The sequence below is a fragment of the Caretta caretta genome, chromosome 8 (genome assembly GCF_965140235.1).
Source record: "Caretta caretta isolate rCarCar2 chromosome 8, rCarCar1.hap1, whole genome shotgun sequence".
NCBI classification, from domain to species: domain Eukaryota; kingdom Metazoa; phylum Chordata; order Testudines; family Cheloniidae; genus Caretta; species Caretta caretta.
Genome location: NC_134213.1, coordinates 6,995,522 through 7,012,247, shown reverse-complemented (window position 1 = coordinate 7,012,247; position 16,726 = coordinate 6,995,522). Strand labels below are relative to the sequence as shown.

The 16,726-nt window shown below is 52.1% G+C and overlaps 1 protein-coding gene across 3 annotated transcripts in view; it reads left to right on the top strand.

Moving 5' to 3' along the window:
- TCOF1 (treacle ribosome biogenesis factor 1) overlaps window positions 1–16,726 on the top strand; it is a 38,610-nt gene that overhangs the window by 12,564 nt on the left and 9,320 nt on the right. For 2 of the 3 annotated variants that reach the window (XM_048860205.2, XM_048860204.2), the window contains exons 7-12: window positions 566–832; window positions 1,611–1,889; window positions 11,337–11,511; window positions 13,621–13,769; window positions 15,344–15,544; window positions 16,398–16,680. In XM_048860205.2, the coding sequence (XP_048716162.2) occupies window positions 566–832; window positions 1,611–1,889; window positions 11,337–11,511; window positions 13,621–13,769; window positions 15,344–15,544; window positions 16,398–16,680 (1,354 nt within the window). The remainder of the gene's footprint in view (window positions 1–565; window positions 833–1,610; window positions 1,890–11,336; window positions 11,512–13,620; window positions 13,770–15,343; window positions 15,545–16,397; window positions 16,681–16,726) is intronic. The other variant, XM_048860207.2, reaches the window with a different exon arrangement.

Sequence of the window (16,726 nt, the reverse complement as noted above, 5' to 3'; positions counted from 1 at the left end):
CAGGGCTGTGTGTTGTTAAGGCCCTTCCCCAGACTGATAGTGGGGCAGGGACTAGGAACAGTTTTCTCTGAAGCCAGGGCACTGAGGAAACAGACCTATCCCCACCCCACCCAACAGCACCTCCCAGCCTCTGTCAGCTCCGGAGGGAAAGTCTGGGTCCCGCTCCCTCACTAGAGGGTTAGAGCAGAGGGAGGAGCAAACCCTGAGCCGCTCTGACCTGTAGGATGCACTCGATGCAGACATGTGGGATACTGAGAACCCAGAGAGTGTAAAATGACTGACGCAGCCTTTTGTGCTGGTGAAACGAAAGTCCCCAAACCGCCATCTCTAGCGTAAACTAACCTACCACAGAGTCACCAGTTGCTGCCCGACCCAGGGGCCTTGCACTGAATTGTGGTATAGCTGTAGAGTGGGGGACCCTCGTTTGTAGCTAATCCCACCCCCTGATCAAGGCCTGTGCCCTGGGCTAACCTCGCCCCCTGACTGCCTTTCGGCTTCCTCCCACCCCCACTCCTGCACAGATGTTCCATACCCCTCCTTAGTGAGTCTTTTCTCTCGTCTCCAGACAAAACCAGCTGTGAAAGCAGCGCAGGTCAACGCAACACCAGTGAAAAGCACGCCAGCCACTCCAGCACCCACCAAGAGGACCCCAGGGAAAGTGTCTGACCCAGCTCCATGGATGCCAACAGTAGATACGCCAACCCAGAGCAAACCCGGAGCTGCAAAGTTGACCGCTCCTGCAAAGGCTGCTGGGAGTGCAAAGGCAGAGGACACCTCTGAGAGCAGCGACTCGTCGGACAGTGATGATGAGGAAGCCACGTCAGCAGCACAGGTGGGTCAGTTTGAGCCTATCATCCCTCACACCTGTCCCGAGGCCTGGGGATACTATGAATGGGAACCTTGTAAAAGGGGCACCGTGCACAGCAAGGTGGCACTTGCAACAGGGTAGTTAATGGTCCCAGGTTGTTTCCACTGTAAACTTCAAGCGACCAGTTGAAAATGAAGTGTGCTGATTTCAACAGACAAAAGTTGCACGAGTGCTTTTAACCAAAATCCAACACAGGCATTCTCCACCCAAGAAAGGAAAATTCCTCTCTAACCCTTCCAAGTTCTATATCTGATCCATGGAAAGATGGCAATTCACAGCTGAGTGTTGGATCTGCAATATCTGCAAACTCTAGCGCTACCTGATTTCTGCTGCTTTTGTGTCTGGGCAGGGGAGGCTTGGTCCTTTTCACCATTGGTTCCTGTGCCATGGTGCATGTTAAACAGAGCCGTTCATGTTCTTGTGCAGTAGGCAGCCTTTTCTCCCCCCACTGTTTGTTTGTTTGCCGCTGTGACCAGTTACACAGCAGATTTTTGAGGAATTTCAGTCATTGCTCCCTCACTCTAGGAGATTTCTTCCAGTGGCCAGGAGGACTGACGAGGGACGCCTGGCTCGCCACACTAGTCCCCCATCCTCTCTTGGCATTTTCAGCCTTACCACTTTTTGCAGTCGCTTCCCAGATTTACAACTTGATCCCTTATATTTTATCGTGGGAAGACGCATCTCCCCACCCCGAGTCAGGGATTCCTGTTGTGTTTATTCTGGTCTTGTCTCTTGGCTCTAGACCAACTCATCTGCAAAAGCTCCCCAGGCCACAGCGACACGAGTGAAAAGTACCTCAGCTGCTCCTCCATCCTCCAAGACAGCTCCAGCAAAAGCCTCGACTCCAGCTCCACGGAAGCAGCCCTCAAAACCAGCTGTGCCCAGCCAGGCCAACCTGGGGCCTGGAACAACCAGAACCGCTGCAAAGGCTGCTGGGAGTGCAAAGCCAGAAGAGAGCTCGGAGAGCAGCGACTCATCGAGCAGCGAGGATGAGGCACCCCCAGTGCCGATAAGCCAGAAGGTTTGTAATTATTGCCTCCAGTTGGGTTCTGAAATGCTGGTGATGGCTGTGTTAGTGTCTGGCTGTTCGTACTGCTATGCTTAGGATGCTAAATCTTTCTGATGCATGAAATTGCAGCCCTGTGCAAGGTATCCCTTCACCTTCCTCCATCTTTGCTTTGTAGAACTACTATGAATTGTTTTCTGATTTGATGGCCCTCTGCTTTAATGCATCTTTTAAAGGCCAGCTGTTTCCAAGTGACTAGTTTATAGTTACTAAATTCTCTGGCTCCTTTGTAGAACTTGTTTGGCTTTGCCAAAGAACTGGCTTCTGCCAATAAGATCAAACAGAAGTCATTGCAAACGCTACAATAAAATACAAGCCAAGGCCGGGGGGGAGGCGCCCGTAGCATAGTATCACTTGGCTTAAAACATCTCCCATTCTTCAGCAGTGTGAGGAGCCAAACCAGCAAAAACTGTACATGGAGAACTCCAGAGTGAAACAGTTCATTTGCCTGCATCCAAACAATGACGCTGCTCTGTCATATGAATAGTAGCTGGTCGGAGCCTTCCCCTCTTGCTTCCTTTTGACTGGAACTCGAGACATAGGTCCCAGAATGAATACGTATGGGGCCACAAGCAGCCTGGGCTTGCTTTCTGTGTGCACAGAAAGTCTGCTCACGCTTGCATGGGCCGGAACCAGCTCCCACTGAAGCTGATGGCAAAACTTCCATTGCTTCCAGTGGGATCGGGGTCAGGCTGAGTGTTTAGCAAGGCAGGAATCCACACAGAGTGGATTGGCACTTCTCAGTTGCTCATGATTAATCTCGCAGAGAGCACTGCCCGTGGGAGTCATTACTGGTAGGGCGCATCCTTATCAATGGTGGCCCCAAGTGCTCGCTCAGTCTTCCTGAAGATGGCACCCCAGCAAGGCATAGTCTGATGGTGTGTGCAAGATTGTGACCTAGTTCCCCCTGTGTCTCCAAGAGTTTTCTCTCTCTCTCTGTGCCCATTTGGTGTGGAGGAGTGGGAGTCCGATGAGCTCTGCATGTTGGCTTTTACATTGGATTGTCCTGGTCTGCTGGCTCAGGGAACTTCTCTGAGTGTTTGGCGCTATCCCAGTCTGTCTGTCTCTCAGCATTTCTACACTGTGATTCAAATCCTAATGCTGGTTCAGAATGAGGGGTGTTGTCGGGGAAAGAGGCAATTTATGCTGCATCATGAATTTGTGCAATACCAGTGAGACTTGGCCCTTCTAGCAATAGTAATAGGTGAAGAATGCATTTTCCCCACAATGTCTTTAGTTGAGGAGAATACTCTACTTGAGGCAGAATCATAGAATATCAGGGTTGGAAGGGACCTCAGGAGGTCATCTAGTCCAATCCCCTGCTCAAAGCAGGACCAATCCCCAACTAAATCATCCCATCCAGGGCGTTGTCAAGCCTGACCTTAAAAACCTCAAAGGAAGGAGATTCCACCACCTGCCTAGGTAACGCATTCCAGTGCTTCACCACCCTCCTAGTGAAAAAGTTTTTCCTAATATCCAACGTAAACCTCCCCCGCTGCAACTTGAGACCATTACTCCTTGTTCAGTCATCTGCTACCACTGAGAACAGTCTAGATCCATCCTCTTTGGAACCCCCTTTCAGGTAGTTGAAAGCAGCTATCAAATCCCCCCTCATTCTTCTCCTCTGCAGACTAAACAATCCCAGTTCCCTCAGCCTCTTCTCATACGTCATGTGTTCCAGTCCCCTAATCATTTTTGTTGCCCTCCTCTGGATGCTTTCCAATTTTTTCACATCCTTCTTGTAGTGTGGGGCCCAAAACTGGACACAGTACTTCAGATGAGGCCTCACCAATGTTGAATAGAGGGGAACGATCACGTCCCTCAATCTGCTGGCAATGCCCCTACTTATACAGCCCAAAATGCCGTTAGCCTTCTTGGCAACAAGGGCACACTGTTGACTCATATCCAGCTTCTCGTCCACTGTCACCCCTAGGTCCTTTTCTGCCGAACTGCTGCTGAGCCATTCGGTCCCTAGTCTGTAGCCGTGCATGTAATTCTTCCGTCCTAAAGTGCAGGACTCTGCACTTGTCCTCGTTGAACCCCATCAGATTTCTTTTGGCACAATCCTCTAATTTGTCTAGGGCCCTCTGTATCCTATCCCTACCCTCCAGGGTATCTACCTCTCCTCCCAGTTTAGTGTCATCTGCAAACTTGCTGAGGGTGCAGTCCACACCGTCCTCCAGATCATTTATGAAGATACTGAACAAGACCGATCCTTGGGGCACTCCACTTGATACCAGCTGCCAACTGGACATGGAGCCATTAATCACTAGCCATTGAGCCTGACGATCTAGCCAGCTTTCTATCCACCTTATAGTCCAGTGGTCCCCAACCTTTCTGTTGCAATAGCATATTCATCTTCCCAGAAGAGTGTGGCGGGCCCAGCTGCCCAAATGCCGCCGAGAAGCAGCGTCATCGAGAAGCGTTGCTGCCTAAATGCCGCTGAGAAGTGTCGCCGCTGAAATGCCGCTGAGAAGCAGCGGCATTTCAGCGGCGATGCTTCTCGATGACGCTGCTTCTGGGTGGCATTTCAGCGGCTGGTTGTCCGGCGGCCGCGCTCCTCGGCAGCGGGTTGTCCAGCAGAAGCGCTCCCATGTCAGTAGGCAGGCGCACATAAATGCCCCTGCGGGTGCCATGGTGCCTGCGGGCACTGCATTGGGGACCACTGTGATAGTCCATTCATCCAGCCCATACTTCTTTAACTTGCTGGCAAGAATACTGTGGGAGACCGTGTCAAAAGCTTTGCTAAAGTCAAGAAACAACACGTCCACTGCTTTCCCTTCATCCACAGAGCCAGTTATCTTGTCATAGAAGGCAATTAGATTAGTCAGGCATGACTTGCCCTTGGTGAATCCATGCTGACTGTTCCTGATCACTTTCCTCTCCTCTAAGTGCTTCAGAATTGATTCCTTGAGGACCTGCTCCATGATTTTTCCAGGAACTGAGGTGAGGCTGACTGGCCTGTAGTTCCCCGGATCCTCCTCCTTCCCTTTTTTTTTTAAAGATGGGCACTACATTAGCCTTTTTCCAGTCGTCCGGGACCTCCCCTGGTCGCCATGAGTTTTCAAAGATAATGGCCAATGGCTCTGCAATCACATCCGCCAACTCCTTTAGCACTCTTGAATGCAGCGCATCCAGTCCCATGGACTTGTGCTCGTCCAGCTTTTCTAAATAGTCCCGAACCAATTCTTTCTCCACAGAGGGCTGGTCACCTCCTCCCCATGCTGTGCTGCCCAGTGCAGTAGTCTGGGAGCTGACCTTGTTCGTGAAGACAGAGGCAAAAAAAGCCATTGAGTACATGAGCTTTTTTCCACATCCTCTGTCACTAGGTTGCCTCCCTCATTCAGGAAGGGGCCCACACTTTCCTTGACTTTCTTCTTGTTGCTAACATACCTGAAGAAACCCTTCTTGTTTTAACATCCCTTGCTAGCTGCAACTCCAGGTGTGATTTGGCCTTCCTGATTTCACTCTTGCATGCCTGAGCAATATTTTTATACTTCTCCCTGGTCATTTGTCCAATCTTCCACTTCTTGTAAGCTTCTTTTTTGTGTTTAAGATCAGCAAGGATTTCACTATTAAGCCAAGCTGGTTGCCTGCCATATTTACTATTCTTTCTACACATTGGGATGGTTTGTCCCTGTAACCTCAATAAGGATTCTTTAAAATACAGCCAGCTCTCCTGGACTCCTTCCCCCTCATGTTATTCTCCCAGGGGGTCCTGTCCATCAGTTCCCTGAGGTTGTCAAAGTCTGCTTTTCTGAAGTCCAGGGTCCGAATTCTGCTGTTCTCCTTTCTTCCTTGTGTCAGGATCCTGAACTCGACCATCTCATGGTCACTGCCTCCCAGGTTCCCATCCACTTTTGCTTCCCCTACTAATTCTTCCTGGTTTGTGAGCAGCAGGTCAAGAAGAGCTCTGCCCCAGCTGGTTCCTCCAGCACTTGCACCAGGAAATTGTCCCCTGTGCTTTCCAAAAACTTCTTGGATTGTCTGTGCACCGCTGTATTGCTCTCCCAGCAGATATTAGGGTGATTTAAGTCTCCCATGAGAACCAGGGCCTGCGATCTGGTAACTTCTGTTAGTTGCCGGAAGAAAGCCTCATCCCCCTGGTCCAGTGGTCTATAGCAGGCTCCCACCACGACGTCGCCCATGTTCTAAACTTAATCCAGAGACTCTCAGGTTTTTCTGCAGTTTCATACCAGAGCTCTGAGCAGTCATACTGCTCCCTTACATACAGTGCAACTCCCCCACCTTTTCTGCCCTGCCTGTCCTTCCTGAACAGTTTATATCCATCCATGACAGTACTCCAGTCATGTGAGTTATCCCACCAAGTCTGTTATTCCAATCACATCATAATTCCTTGACTGTGCCAGGACTTCCAGTTCTCCCTGCTTGTTTCCCAGGCTTCTTGCATTTGTGTATAGGCACTTAAGATAACTCGCTGATCATCCCGCTTTCTCAGTATGAGGCCGGAGCCCTCGCCTCTTGCACTCTTCTGCTCATGCTTCCTCCCGGTATCCCACTTCCCCACTTACCTCAGGGCAGTCTCCTTCCCCCAGTGAACCTAGTTTAAAGCACTCCTCACTAGGTTAGCCAGCCTGCTTGCGAAGACGCTCTTCCCTCTCTTTGTTAGGTAGAGCCCGTCTCTGCCTAGCACTCCTCCTTTTTGGAACACTATCTCATGGTCAAAGAATCCAAAGCCTTCTCTCCAGCACCACCTGCGTAGCCATTCATTGACTTCCACGATTCGACAGTCTCTACCCAGGCCTTTTCTTTCTACAGGGAGGATGGACGAGAACCCCACTTGCGCCTCAAACTCCTCTATCCTTCTTCCCAGAGCCATGGAGTCTGAGTGATCCATTCAGGGTCATTCTTGGCAGTATCATTGGTGCCTACATGGAGAAGCAGAAAGGGGTAGTGATCCAAGGGCTTGATGAGTCTCCACAGTCTGTCCGTCACATCGTGAATCCTAGCTCCTGGTAAGCAGCAGACTTCTCGGTTTTCCCGGTCAGGACGGCAAATAGATGACTCAGTCCCCCTGAGGAGACAGTCCCGGACCACCACCACCACCTGCCTCCTTCTCTTGGGAGCGGTGGTCGTGGAACCACATCCCTAGGACAGGGCATCTCATGCCTTCCAATCGGCAGAGTCTCCTTCTGCTCCCTTCCCTCAGATGTATCATCTAGTCCGCTCTCTGCATTAGTACCTGTGGAGAGAACATGAAAACAGTTCCTTACCTGTATCTGCATTGCTGGTACATGGACACTCCCCTTTCTTCTTCTGGAGGTCACATGCTGCCAAATTTCTTCACCGTCCTTCTGTCCCCACTGCTCAGTCTGCTCTGAATCTTCAGAACATTGTGTCCGTAGAAGCATATCCTGATGTCTGCCCAGGAAATCTTCAGTTTTTCTTATGCAACGCAGGGTCGATACTTGTTCCTCCAGACCTTGAACCTTCTCTTCCAATATGGAGACCAGATTGCACTTTGTACAGACAAAGTCGCTTCTGTCCTGTGGAAGAAAGATGACAAACATGGCACATCCTGTGCCAGTAACAACAGCTGAACACTCACCATCCATATGACCTTCCTTCTAAGAGCTTCATCAGGTGCTGTAGTAACTACTTGGAGAAGCCTGCAAGATGAAAGCCTCAGTGGGCTCTCCCCAGGCGAACTCCGAGGCCAACTCCCTCTGTTAGCCTCTCCATTATATGCCGCTCCGCTGGTTTGCAGCTGACTGGCTTTTTAGAACAGTCAGGCCCACTCAAGGCTCACCTGGAACAAAGCACTCCCAATTCACACTTTTCAAACAATCAAGCACAAGGTCAAACTGACAAACTGTCCCCGCAACAGACACTCACCAACACAGCCCCCCTAATGCCGCACTCCGAGTTTCTCCTCTTGGACAGATCCCAGGCAGAAGTAGCTGTCTCTCTTAGTGAAGGGCGATTTAAAGGATTTCATATCTCCTTCTGCCACTGTTTGCAAATTTGGGATTCCCACGTACCAGTCGCTGCTGCCGAGAAAGGCTGTAACCAAAATGGGCTGGCTTTCATGATGCCAGCAGCCAAGGACTTGGAATGGAAGTAGGTGTTCAGCCATTCTGCCCTTTTGTGTCCACAATCCAGCTCTCCCAGTGGAACGTCTCTGGGCAGATGGAGAACATGAAGTACTTGGGCCTATATTTAACCACTGACTTACTGTATCCTGCAGCTTCCGATCGCTTCTAAGCGAGATCCAGACAGGTACAGAGAATTGCAAGCTGCTTCATCTTTCACTGCAGGGGCGGATTAGCACAATTAAAATGAACATCATTTCTACATCAAACTGCTTATTTAGTATGTTTACCGCTGAAGATTTTAGGATTATTTAGTCAAAGACATTTGTTTGCAAAGGTGGTGTTTTGGTGTATGTGTTTTTTCCCGGTGCAATGGGGAAGCAAACAAGATTGACCTTGAAGAAACTGCAGGCTCCTGCTTCTTTCAGACTTTCCAAACCCACCTGTGCAATAAGTCCAAAAATGTCATATGGGCACACTGATGTGCCGGTGCCTCACTTTAGACGTGCAGCGAGTCTACGTCTCCTGTCGGCACCCAGAAATGGAGCCATGTAGTATTAATGGACGTGACGGAAAATTTGGCTGTGAGCTTTTATCTGGACTCAGTGCTGAGGCGATAGTCCACTAGGTCCTTTGGGGAGATGAAGCATGACTGCGTCCTAAGCTCATACCTTGGAGCGGCAGTCTTTATTCCTTTATGTCGTGGCACATCCCAGTTATTGAGCTCGTTGTTGGTATGCTGGGGGTGCTTCCTGTGCATGCCGGTAGGCGAGATTTGGCGTGTGACTGATACAGCTTCTGGGGAGCATGCTTGCTTTCTGACTCACTGCATTATGCAAATAAACTAAAGAGCATGGGGGTAGAGGGGTGATTCAACTCTGGCATGCTCCCACCGCTGGGCCAGGAGCTATTTGTAGGCCAGCAGAGAGAGAGAGAGAGAGAGAGAAAGGAAGCGAGGGAGGAGAGGACAAGAAGCTCAATCTGTAGTTACTCATGAATTTCTCCCAGGTACCAGCATCTCTAGTATGGCAGACTGCTCCTCCACCCCTTTACTTTAGGCTTCTTCCAGTCTCCTGGGTCCATAAAACACGCTGGCCTGGATCGTGTTCTGCACAGCTCACCTGGGAGTGTTTTACAGCCAGGCGTAGTTCAGCCAAGCCCTGCCTGGGCTCAGTCACTAGGACGTGGCAGCCCCATAGAAATGATACCACGGCCGTTTTAGGGAAATAATCTTACATAGTGTCCAGATGCTGCTATCTGATTGTCTTCCAGGTCTTTGAGCTGTTCCCTAATACGTCCTTGTTATACATGGGCTGGCTTTCTGAACGTGAGCGAGAGTCTGTCCTGTCACTAGGAAGTTGGAGGCAAATGACTTAGACTAGATCCAATATCCCGCAAGTGCTGGTGTCTGAGTAGGGAGGAGTCTGGTGTGTTCCCAAGTAGGGGATTCATTTAAATCCCTACATCCGCTTCCAATAACGCTCTCGATTTGCCATTTAGAAGCTGGCCCCTCTCTAGGAGTTAGTGACTCATGTTAACCAAAACAAAACAGAGACTCCAGTTTGTTTTCCTCTCTCGTCCTTGTGGAGGTTTCAGTGTCTATGTGCAGAGCCTGGATATGCCTGGCTTGTTTGGAGAGCCCCTTCTGTAATGGGTAAACACTCCAATACTGACGTCTGTTCAGCAGCTGGTTTAAATGCAGTAAACGCTGCCCCAGGGCCGTGCCAGAAAGCCAGGTTTGACAGTCTTCCATCTCACGAAGCTGCAAACCTGGGGCTCTTGGCCATTGGCAAGGAGCAGCCACCCCTTCAGGCTGTCAGAACGACTGTGATGTTTTAGCTCTTCACTGGTATTGAGGGAGAGCCCGTGTACTAAGTCCGGCACGCGGAGTAAAGGGAATGAATGCTGGGGGAGGGGATAGTGTCATGCTCCGTTTTCCCTGAGAAGAGCTCTGGTGATGGCTCCCAGGCCATGGGACACCGCCCCAAAAGTGGGTCACAGGCAGGTTGGGTGGCTCTCTGCTCCTACTGTGCCTGGCAAACGGAGTGTCCCTGAACATCCAACTGCCAGGAGCTGGGACTGGACCACAGGATGGATCACTCAACAAGTGCCCTGTTCTGTTCATTCCCTCCGAAGCATCTGGCACCGGCCACTGTGGGGAGACAAGATCCTGGGCCAGGTGGACCATTGGCTGGCCCAGCATGGCCATAGTTATGCTCTTGCGCTGCCAGAGCAAACTGGTGCTTGAGCGTTCAGCCCAGCATGTGAAGATCAGGCCGTGTTTGCGTGCCTGAGCGGGTGCAGAGCCTCACCGGCCCTGAAGAGCCCCAGAGGGTGGGGCAGTCTCCCGAACTTCCTGCAAGTGGGACTTCCTCTCTTTAGCACACCCTCTGCAAGCAGCCAAAGGGTGAGAGGAGCATGGAAGCTCTCTGGGCCGCATAGGAGGCAGAAGATCAGTCCTGCCTGGAATAATTTTTTCACGTGCCAGAATAACTGGTACCTCTTTGCATCAACTCATCAGCTGCACAAGACCCTGAGACGCAGCTCACACGCTGTCTTGAGTCACAGAAATCCAAACACAGCCAGCTGCTGTACAACCCAAGTGCCATGTTCGAGTTGCACAGCTGCTTATTTAGGCTCATGGGCAAATGAATTGCTCACGTTCTGGACAAAGTGCTTCCTAGGAACGGTGCGACACTGTCTCCCTTAAACGCCTCTCTAATGCTGTGTCCAGGAGGCAGCTGCTGTGATGGTGGACTCTTGCAGTCGTTTCACCTTGTGCTCGGGTCCCTCAAAGTGTCACAAGCCCCCAGGGTCCAACAGTCAGTGTTCAAGGGAGCAGTCTCCAAGGGACATCTAGCCCCTGTAGGCAGTGGGGGTTTTCTGTAGGTGGCCTTCTCCCTTCCAAGTCAAGCTGCCCTGTTTTGGCCTATTGATAGTGCCGTGCAGTTGGTACAGTTGTCAGATGAGACATGATAATGAGGTGCTGAACCCCTGGTCATTAAAGATCCCTTGGTCCTTTTTGAAAGAGTAGGGGTTTTAACCCTGGTGGCCTGATTAATTTCTAGCGAAATATGGCCTCCCCTCAAGTTTTTCCCTGCGCTCTTCCAGTTGGATACAGTATACTTCTTGCCTGAACTGCTGCGTGGTGTTTCTCTCTGCTGCAAACAGCTGCTGCCTCCCACCCAAGAGAGGTAGCCGCATTTCATTGGTTTCGGACATGATCCATCTCCAAACTTGTGATGTTCTTTGGGGATAAAGGGAGCATTTTAAATTATCACAGCAGCATATGGGGTGTAGAAAACAAACCCTGGCTCAGTGTTGTTGGTTTTTTGTTTGTTTTTTAAAGAGATTACCAACTCCTCAGCCTTCCCCTGGCATCAAGCCCAGCCTGGTGGGTAAAGCTGGGAGCCCCGGGAAAGCAGCTGGAGGTGCCTTGAAGGGCAAGGACTCTGAGAGCAAGAGCAGCACGTCATCAGATAGTGAGGAGGACGAGGCAGCACAGAAACCGCCTTCTAACGCTGGTAAGATTCTAGCCTTCCCTTGGTATTCAGGGCCTCTCTCCTCCATACTCACTGGGTTTGCTTCTCTTCTCGGCTTGAGCAGCTAGTGTGTTCTAGACGGGGCTGTCCCCTAAGAGCCATCACCAGGCATGCTCTGAACTGCCAGGGGATGCAGACTTTGCCAGTCGCTTTGAAGCTGATGTTAGCAAGACCTGTCCGTGCAACTCCCTCCTGTCTCTCTTCTAGAGTGTCCTTCCAAACTGGCACAAGAGTTGGGTTTTTTGAGGGTACGGGGGGTTATTTTGTTCTGTTTTCTATTCCTTCCAGCATTGCCAGCATGGGTCAGCTGCTAACATACTCCCCAGTGTATGCAGATGGAGGGAGGAGCCTTGGCGTAATAATTAATAAGCACTTTGAGATTCGTGGATGGAAGAAATTACTAGTAATGAATGAAGTAATGAATGAATTACTATAAGAAATTACTAGTAATGAATGAAGCCACACTTCTCCCCTCCTGTGTGGCCTGGGGGAGTTTTGTCATCCCCATTCCTCCTGGATCAGGCGAGGAAGTCTTGCACCACTCTGGTTGATGAAGGGGTAGGAAGGGAGTCCTGGCAGCTGTCCTGGAGTGGGCCGGGGCTGGCTACAACATGGAGTCTCACGAGGACATGGTTATGTCTGAAGTGGGGATAGAGGAAGATCACCGAAAATGCAGAGGAGCCTCCCAGGCAGAATACATATCTTCTCCTGCTTCCCTGCTGCTGCCCCCGTCTCCAGAGTCTTCCGGCGTCTCTGCAGCTACAAGGCCCAGAGAGCGCAAGGTCTAAGTCCCCCGGGAAGATGCAGGGCCACTGTCATTAGACCTGCAAAGGAAACTCGGGGTGTGGCCAGTGGCGTGCTGGGGCAGCACTGGGACAACCCATGGGAACCCAGTAAATGGAGGGGCTTGATGACTGTCCGAGTTGACTCTTGCTGTTTTCAGTTGACCCATCTCCTCCCTTCCATGGACATGAACCTTCAGTGGTCACCAGGTGACGTGGTCTTTGCACAGCAATGTCCCTGTTTGCAGTGCAGAGGCCCAGATAACGCATGCTCCAGGCTGGTTCGTCTCTGTTGCTGGGTTTCGTGACATGAGCAACCAGAAGTTATTTCTGGCATCTCAGCAGTTGATGCCTGGATGCAGGAGGATGCCGGAGGGAATGATTTCATTACAAAGAAGTCTTGCACCTGTAGATGGCTATTGCAGGACCTTCCTGCAGGGAGAGCTTGAGCTAATGTCAAGTCCTTTGTTGCAGGGAGCTGGTAAAACGGGACTCGGCCTGTGCCCGCGGGAGGTGTGGAGAGCTTTTGTTAGCAGTACACATGGGGTTGAGTGCTGAGAGAAGTGGAGCCTGCCCATAGCGCAGAGGAATAGCCTGAGCATACACAGATCTGCCCTTGCACGGCTGTCCAGACCTCCGACACCCCCTTGGTTTGTGTTCTGGGGCTAGTGGAAGCACCAGGCAATAGGCCGGCTGGCCTCTATTGCTTGTTGGTGTAACTGCTGCCAGGAAACAGGCAGAAACCCTCCCAGTCAGCTTTATTAGTAGCCAAAGTAGCTGACGTTCTCCCCAGCTGTCAAGGTGGGAGGGTTTGTGGGATATGGAAGACAGCAGCCCCCTAGGAAATAAACAGAAGCCTCCAGCAGGCTTTGCACAGGGCATTGTTCAGCTGTCAGTTGCTAACATTTTCCACTACTGATTCCTGCCGGCTTCTGGTGGTGGTTGTCTGTTTGCACAAAGGCGGGAGGGAAGGGTTCTCCAGCTCCAGAGCTCAGTTATTCTGGCATGGTCGTGGCGTTCCCAACTGTTCCATCCCTCTGCCACCCCTCGCACTATGCCCTGTTTGGCCCCTTCAGTCGTACTGAAGAGAAAGCCAGGGCCTGGGGGCAGCAAGAGAAATCTTGCGGAGAAGGAGGTGTTAGGAAAGGAAATCATTGTCTTCTAGCAGCTCTCCCCTTCCAGCAGGGTTTTCTCTCCCAGGCTAAAATCGGAACACTGAAGCATCGGCAACCTCCCTCGTCTCTCCAGCCATTGTCTTCCTATAAACAGCCTGCAGTCTTACCCTTGGTTTCTCTCTGACCTCTTTCAGCAATGAAGACCGCTGCTGCAGGACAGCTGACTAGCGTCAAGAAGGCCCAGGCCCTTCCAGCATCTCTTCCAAAAGCACCAGGGGCAGCAGATAGCAGCGAGGAGTCCAGTGAGGAGTCAGACTCTGAGGAGGATCAGGTACCCCCGCAGGTAACTAGCAAACAGACCACGCGGCTGTCAGGCAAAGAGGCGGAAGCTCTGCTGAGTTGGCCTCTTTGAGAGCTGGGGTTTCGAGGAATGGTGACTAGCGAAACTCTATCTGGAGCCCTTGCTCTTCAGGAAACCCAGCTCTGGGAAATATCTGTCAGTGCTGGGGATCCCAGACAGCTGGCACAGGGACCTTTGCAACCAATGGGGCCTGGCTAGGGTTCGGAGGTTAGAAGCAATGGAGGGATTGGCTGTCTTGTGACAGCGATAATCATACAGGCCCATTCCTTCCCATAATTTGGGCCTCTTTTTGTGCCGCTCCTGTAGAATAAACAAGCTGGAAAACAGCTGGATCCCCCCACAGTGGAGAATTCCCCCAGCCCAGGAGGGGTCCCCAAGCCCTGTAGCACCAGCATAACCCCCTGTCTCCTCTTCTCCCCACCCCTGCCCCCTCAAGCCCGGCAGGGATGTACTGACCAGAATCCTCTGTACTCCAGCTGTTCAGTGCTGCAGGGTGGCCCACGTGCCCCCGGAGAAGCTGCCATAAATAAGAGCAGCCTCAGTGGCTTTTCTAACTTCTAGTGGGCCGGGGCATGGTTCTCCGCTCCCAGCGGTGCCCCCTGAACTGCGCAGTGCTCCAGATGTGCCCCACAGCCTTTCAGCTCCAGCTGCCTGGCTCCAGCTCTGCTCCCAGGTGTTTGAAATCGTTGGTACCTGCTGGCTGGCCTCTGGGAGAGGGGCTAGGTGCTCTCCATCCCGTTCCCAGAAGCGTCCGTGCCGTGCAAAGCGCCAGCCTAGTTGGCCCTGTTGTTGGGATTCGGGGATAGAAACAGGATGCCCCTGTGTTGTGGATGACCAGAAAGCTGTGTGCTCCCCAGCTGGCAGGCTGGCACAAGGGCTCCTTTATTAAGAGGGTTGATATTTTAGAGGTACGTAAAAGCAGTCACTGTGATTTTTGAGCTTTTAAATCACAGCCGAAAATGTTTAAAGACACCTTGGATCCACAACCCCCTGGATGGCATCTCGCACCAGATGTCCTATCCGAGAAACCTGCGAGATCCCACGGAGCCCTGGCACGTAGAAGCTTGGGTGTCTGCTGGGTGTGGGAGGCTGCACACGTAGCCTGGCTTGTAACTGACACCAGGAGACTGATCGCTTCCCCTGCCCTCCTCTCTTTGTATTCACTTGCTTCTGCCAATAGTCGACCTCCCCGGAGCATGGTGTTCCTTCCAGGGCTGTCCCGTCAACCCCCGGTGGCCACTGCCTCCCATGTGGGGAAGTGATAGGCCTGGGCTGTGATGAAATGCTACACATTCTTGTTAATCATCATTGTAAACCACGTGGGGTGTATGAAAAGAGAGGGAGAGCACATTTCCCAGGGGGCTGGTGTCCTATTCTCTATCTCGGTATGTCCCCATCAGCCTGGGATCTGAGCACAGAGGCTTACTTGGCTATGCATTGTCCTCCTGCAAAATGGGGTCTAATTCCCTGGACTTCCAGGCTCCTCAACTCTGTTGCTGTATTTCTTTAAAAGTCACCATGCTGTCTTGACATTCCTCCTTTCTTGTCTGGCCTAGCAACTGGCCCAGGTGAAACCTAAACCTGCCCCAGCCGCAAAGCCTCTGGGCACGGCCGGGCCCATGCTGCCCACTGGGAAAGGGGCCAACAGAGTGGCCAGCAGCCCTGTGAAGCCAGCTGCTGCCGCAGTTGGCCAAGCGCCCGAGAGCTCGAGCTCCGATTCCTCGGACAGCGAGGAGGAAGAGAAGCCGGTAAGCCAGGTAAGAAAGAAATGCTGGGTGGGCAGAGCCACATGCAGCGCTGCAAGGAGATCTGGTGGAGCCTGTGGGCCTGGACTGGCGGAGTGTCCTCCAGAGGCTGGCTGGGGCTTGCAGTGCGACTCTTAGAGCCACGGTAAGCACAGTTACCCCAATGCAAGGGGGGAAAGAAATCCCTGTCGCCTTGACTGAGAAGGCTGCAGTTCTCCCCCTCAAACTGGCTCTTTCCTGGTAAGAGCGCCCTGCTGAAAACTTCCTTTTCAGCTCTCAGCAGTTCCCCGCAGGCCTGTCTTGCTGGCCGCCTCCCAGATAATGGCTCCGGGCTCACGTCAGTGCTGTCTTGTAGCTTCCCCTGCACCTCTTTACACTAAAGATCTGGAGTGACCAGACCATCTCTTTCCCTCTCCATCTGTCTTTGATTTGAGCTGCTGCTGCCCCCAGCCACAGACTTAGGGGTAGCCAGAGCAGCGGGCACGAGCTGCGTCCCTGAGGGCTTTCTCCTCCCTCTGATACTGAGGAGACTCTGAGGTTTGGTAGCACCTTCGATTTGAGGATCTTCACTCCTTTTACAGATTGCCTCAGGTATCGTAGCTTCCTCAGCACCACCGGTGAGGCAGGTGGCATTTTCCTCATTGTGCCCATGGGGAAACTGAGTCACGGAGGTGAAGTGACTTGCCCATGAGCTGCGTGAAAGAGATTCCCCCCCTCCCCCCATCCCCCTGATCATCTAGGCCCTCACCATGAGAGCTCCCAGCCTTCGGGGTACGCTGGATGCTCTGGAAAGCTCAGGGAAATTATGAATCCCCTACCCCCAGTTTGTCTAAAATGTTCCTTGTTTTCTTCTCCCTGCCCTCAGCCCCTTCCTCCTTCCTGCCTGAAGCATGGGGCTGCCTCAGGTAAAGCTGCTGCCCTCGCAGGGAAGGGTGCGCAAGCAAATGCCCCTGCATTGCTGAGCCCTTCTGCCAAGGGCAAAGGTCCCGTCGCAGCCGCAGGAAAAGCAGGACTTCACGCTGCAGGCAGGGCCACCCAGAGCCAGGCGGTGCCCCCCGCACCCAGCAAAGGCCGGGAGAGCCCGGACAGCAGCAGTTCCTCCGACAGCGAGGAGGAGGAGGACAAGGCCAAGCAGCCCCTGAAGCCTGGTAAGAGAAGCTGTTCTGGGGGACTTCCAGTAGTGGTTGGGGGCAG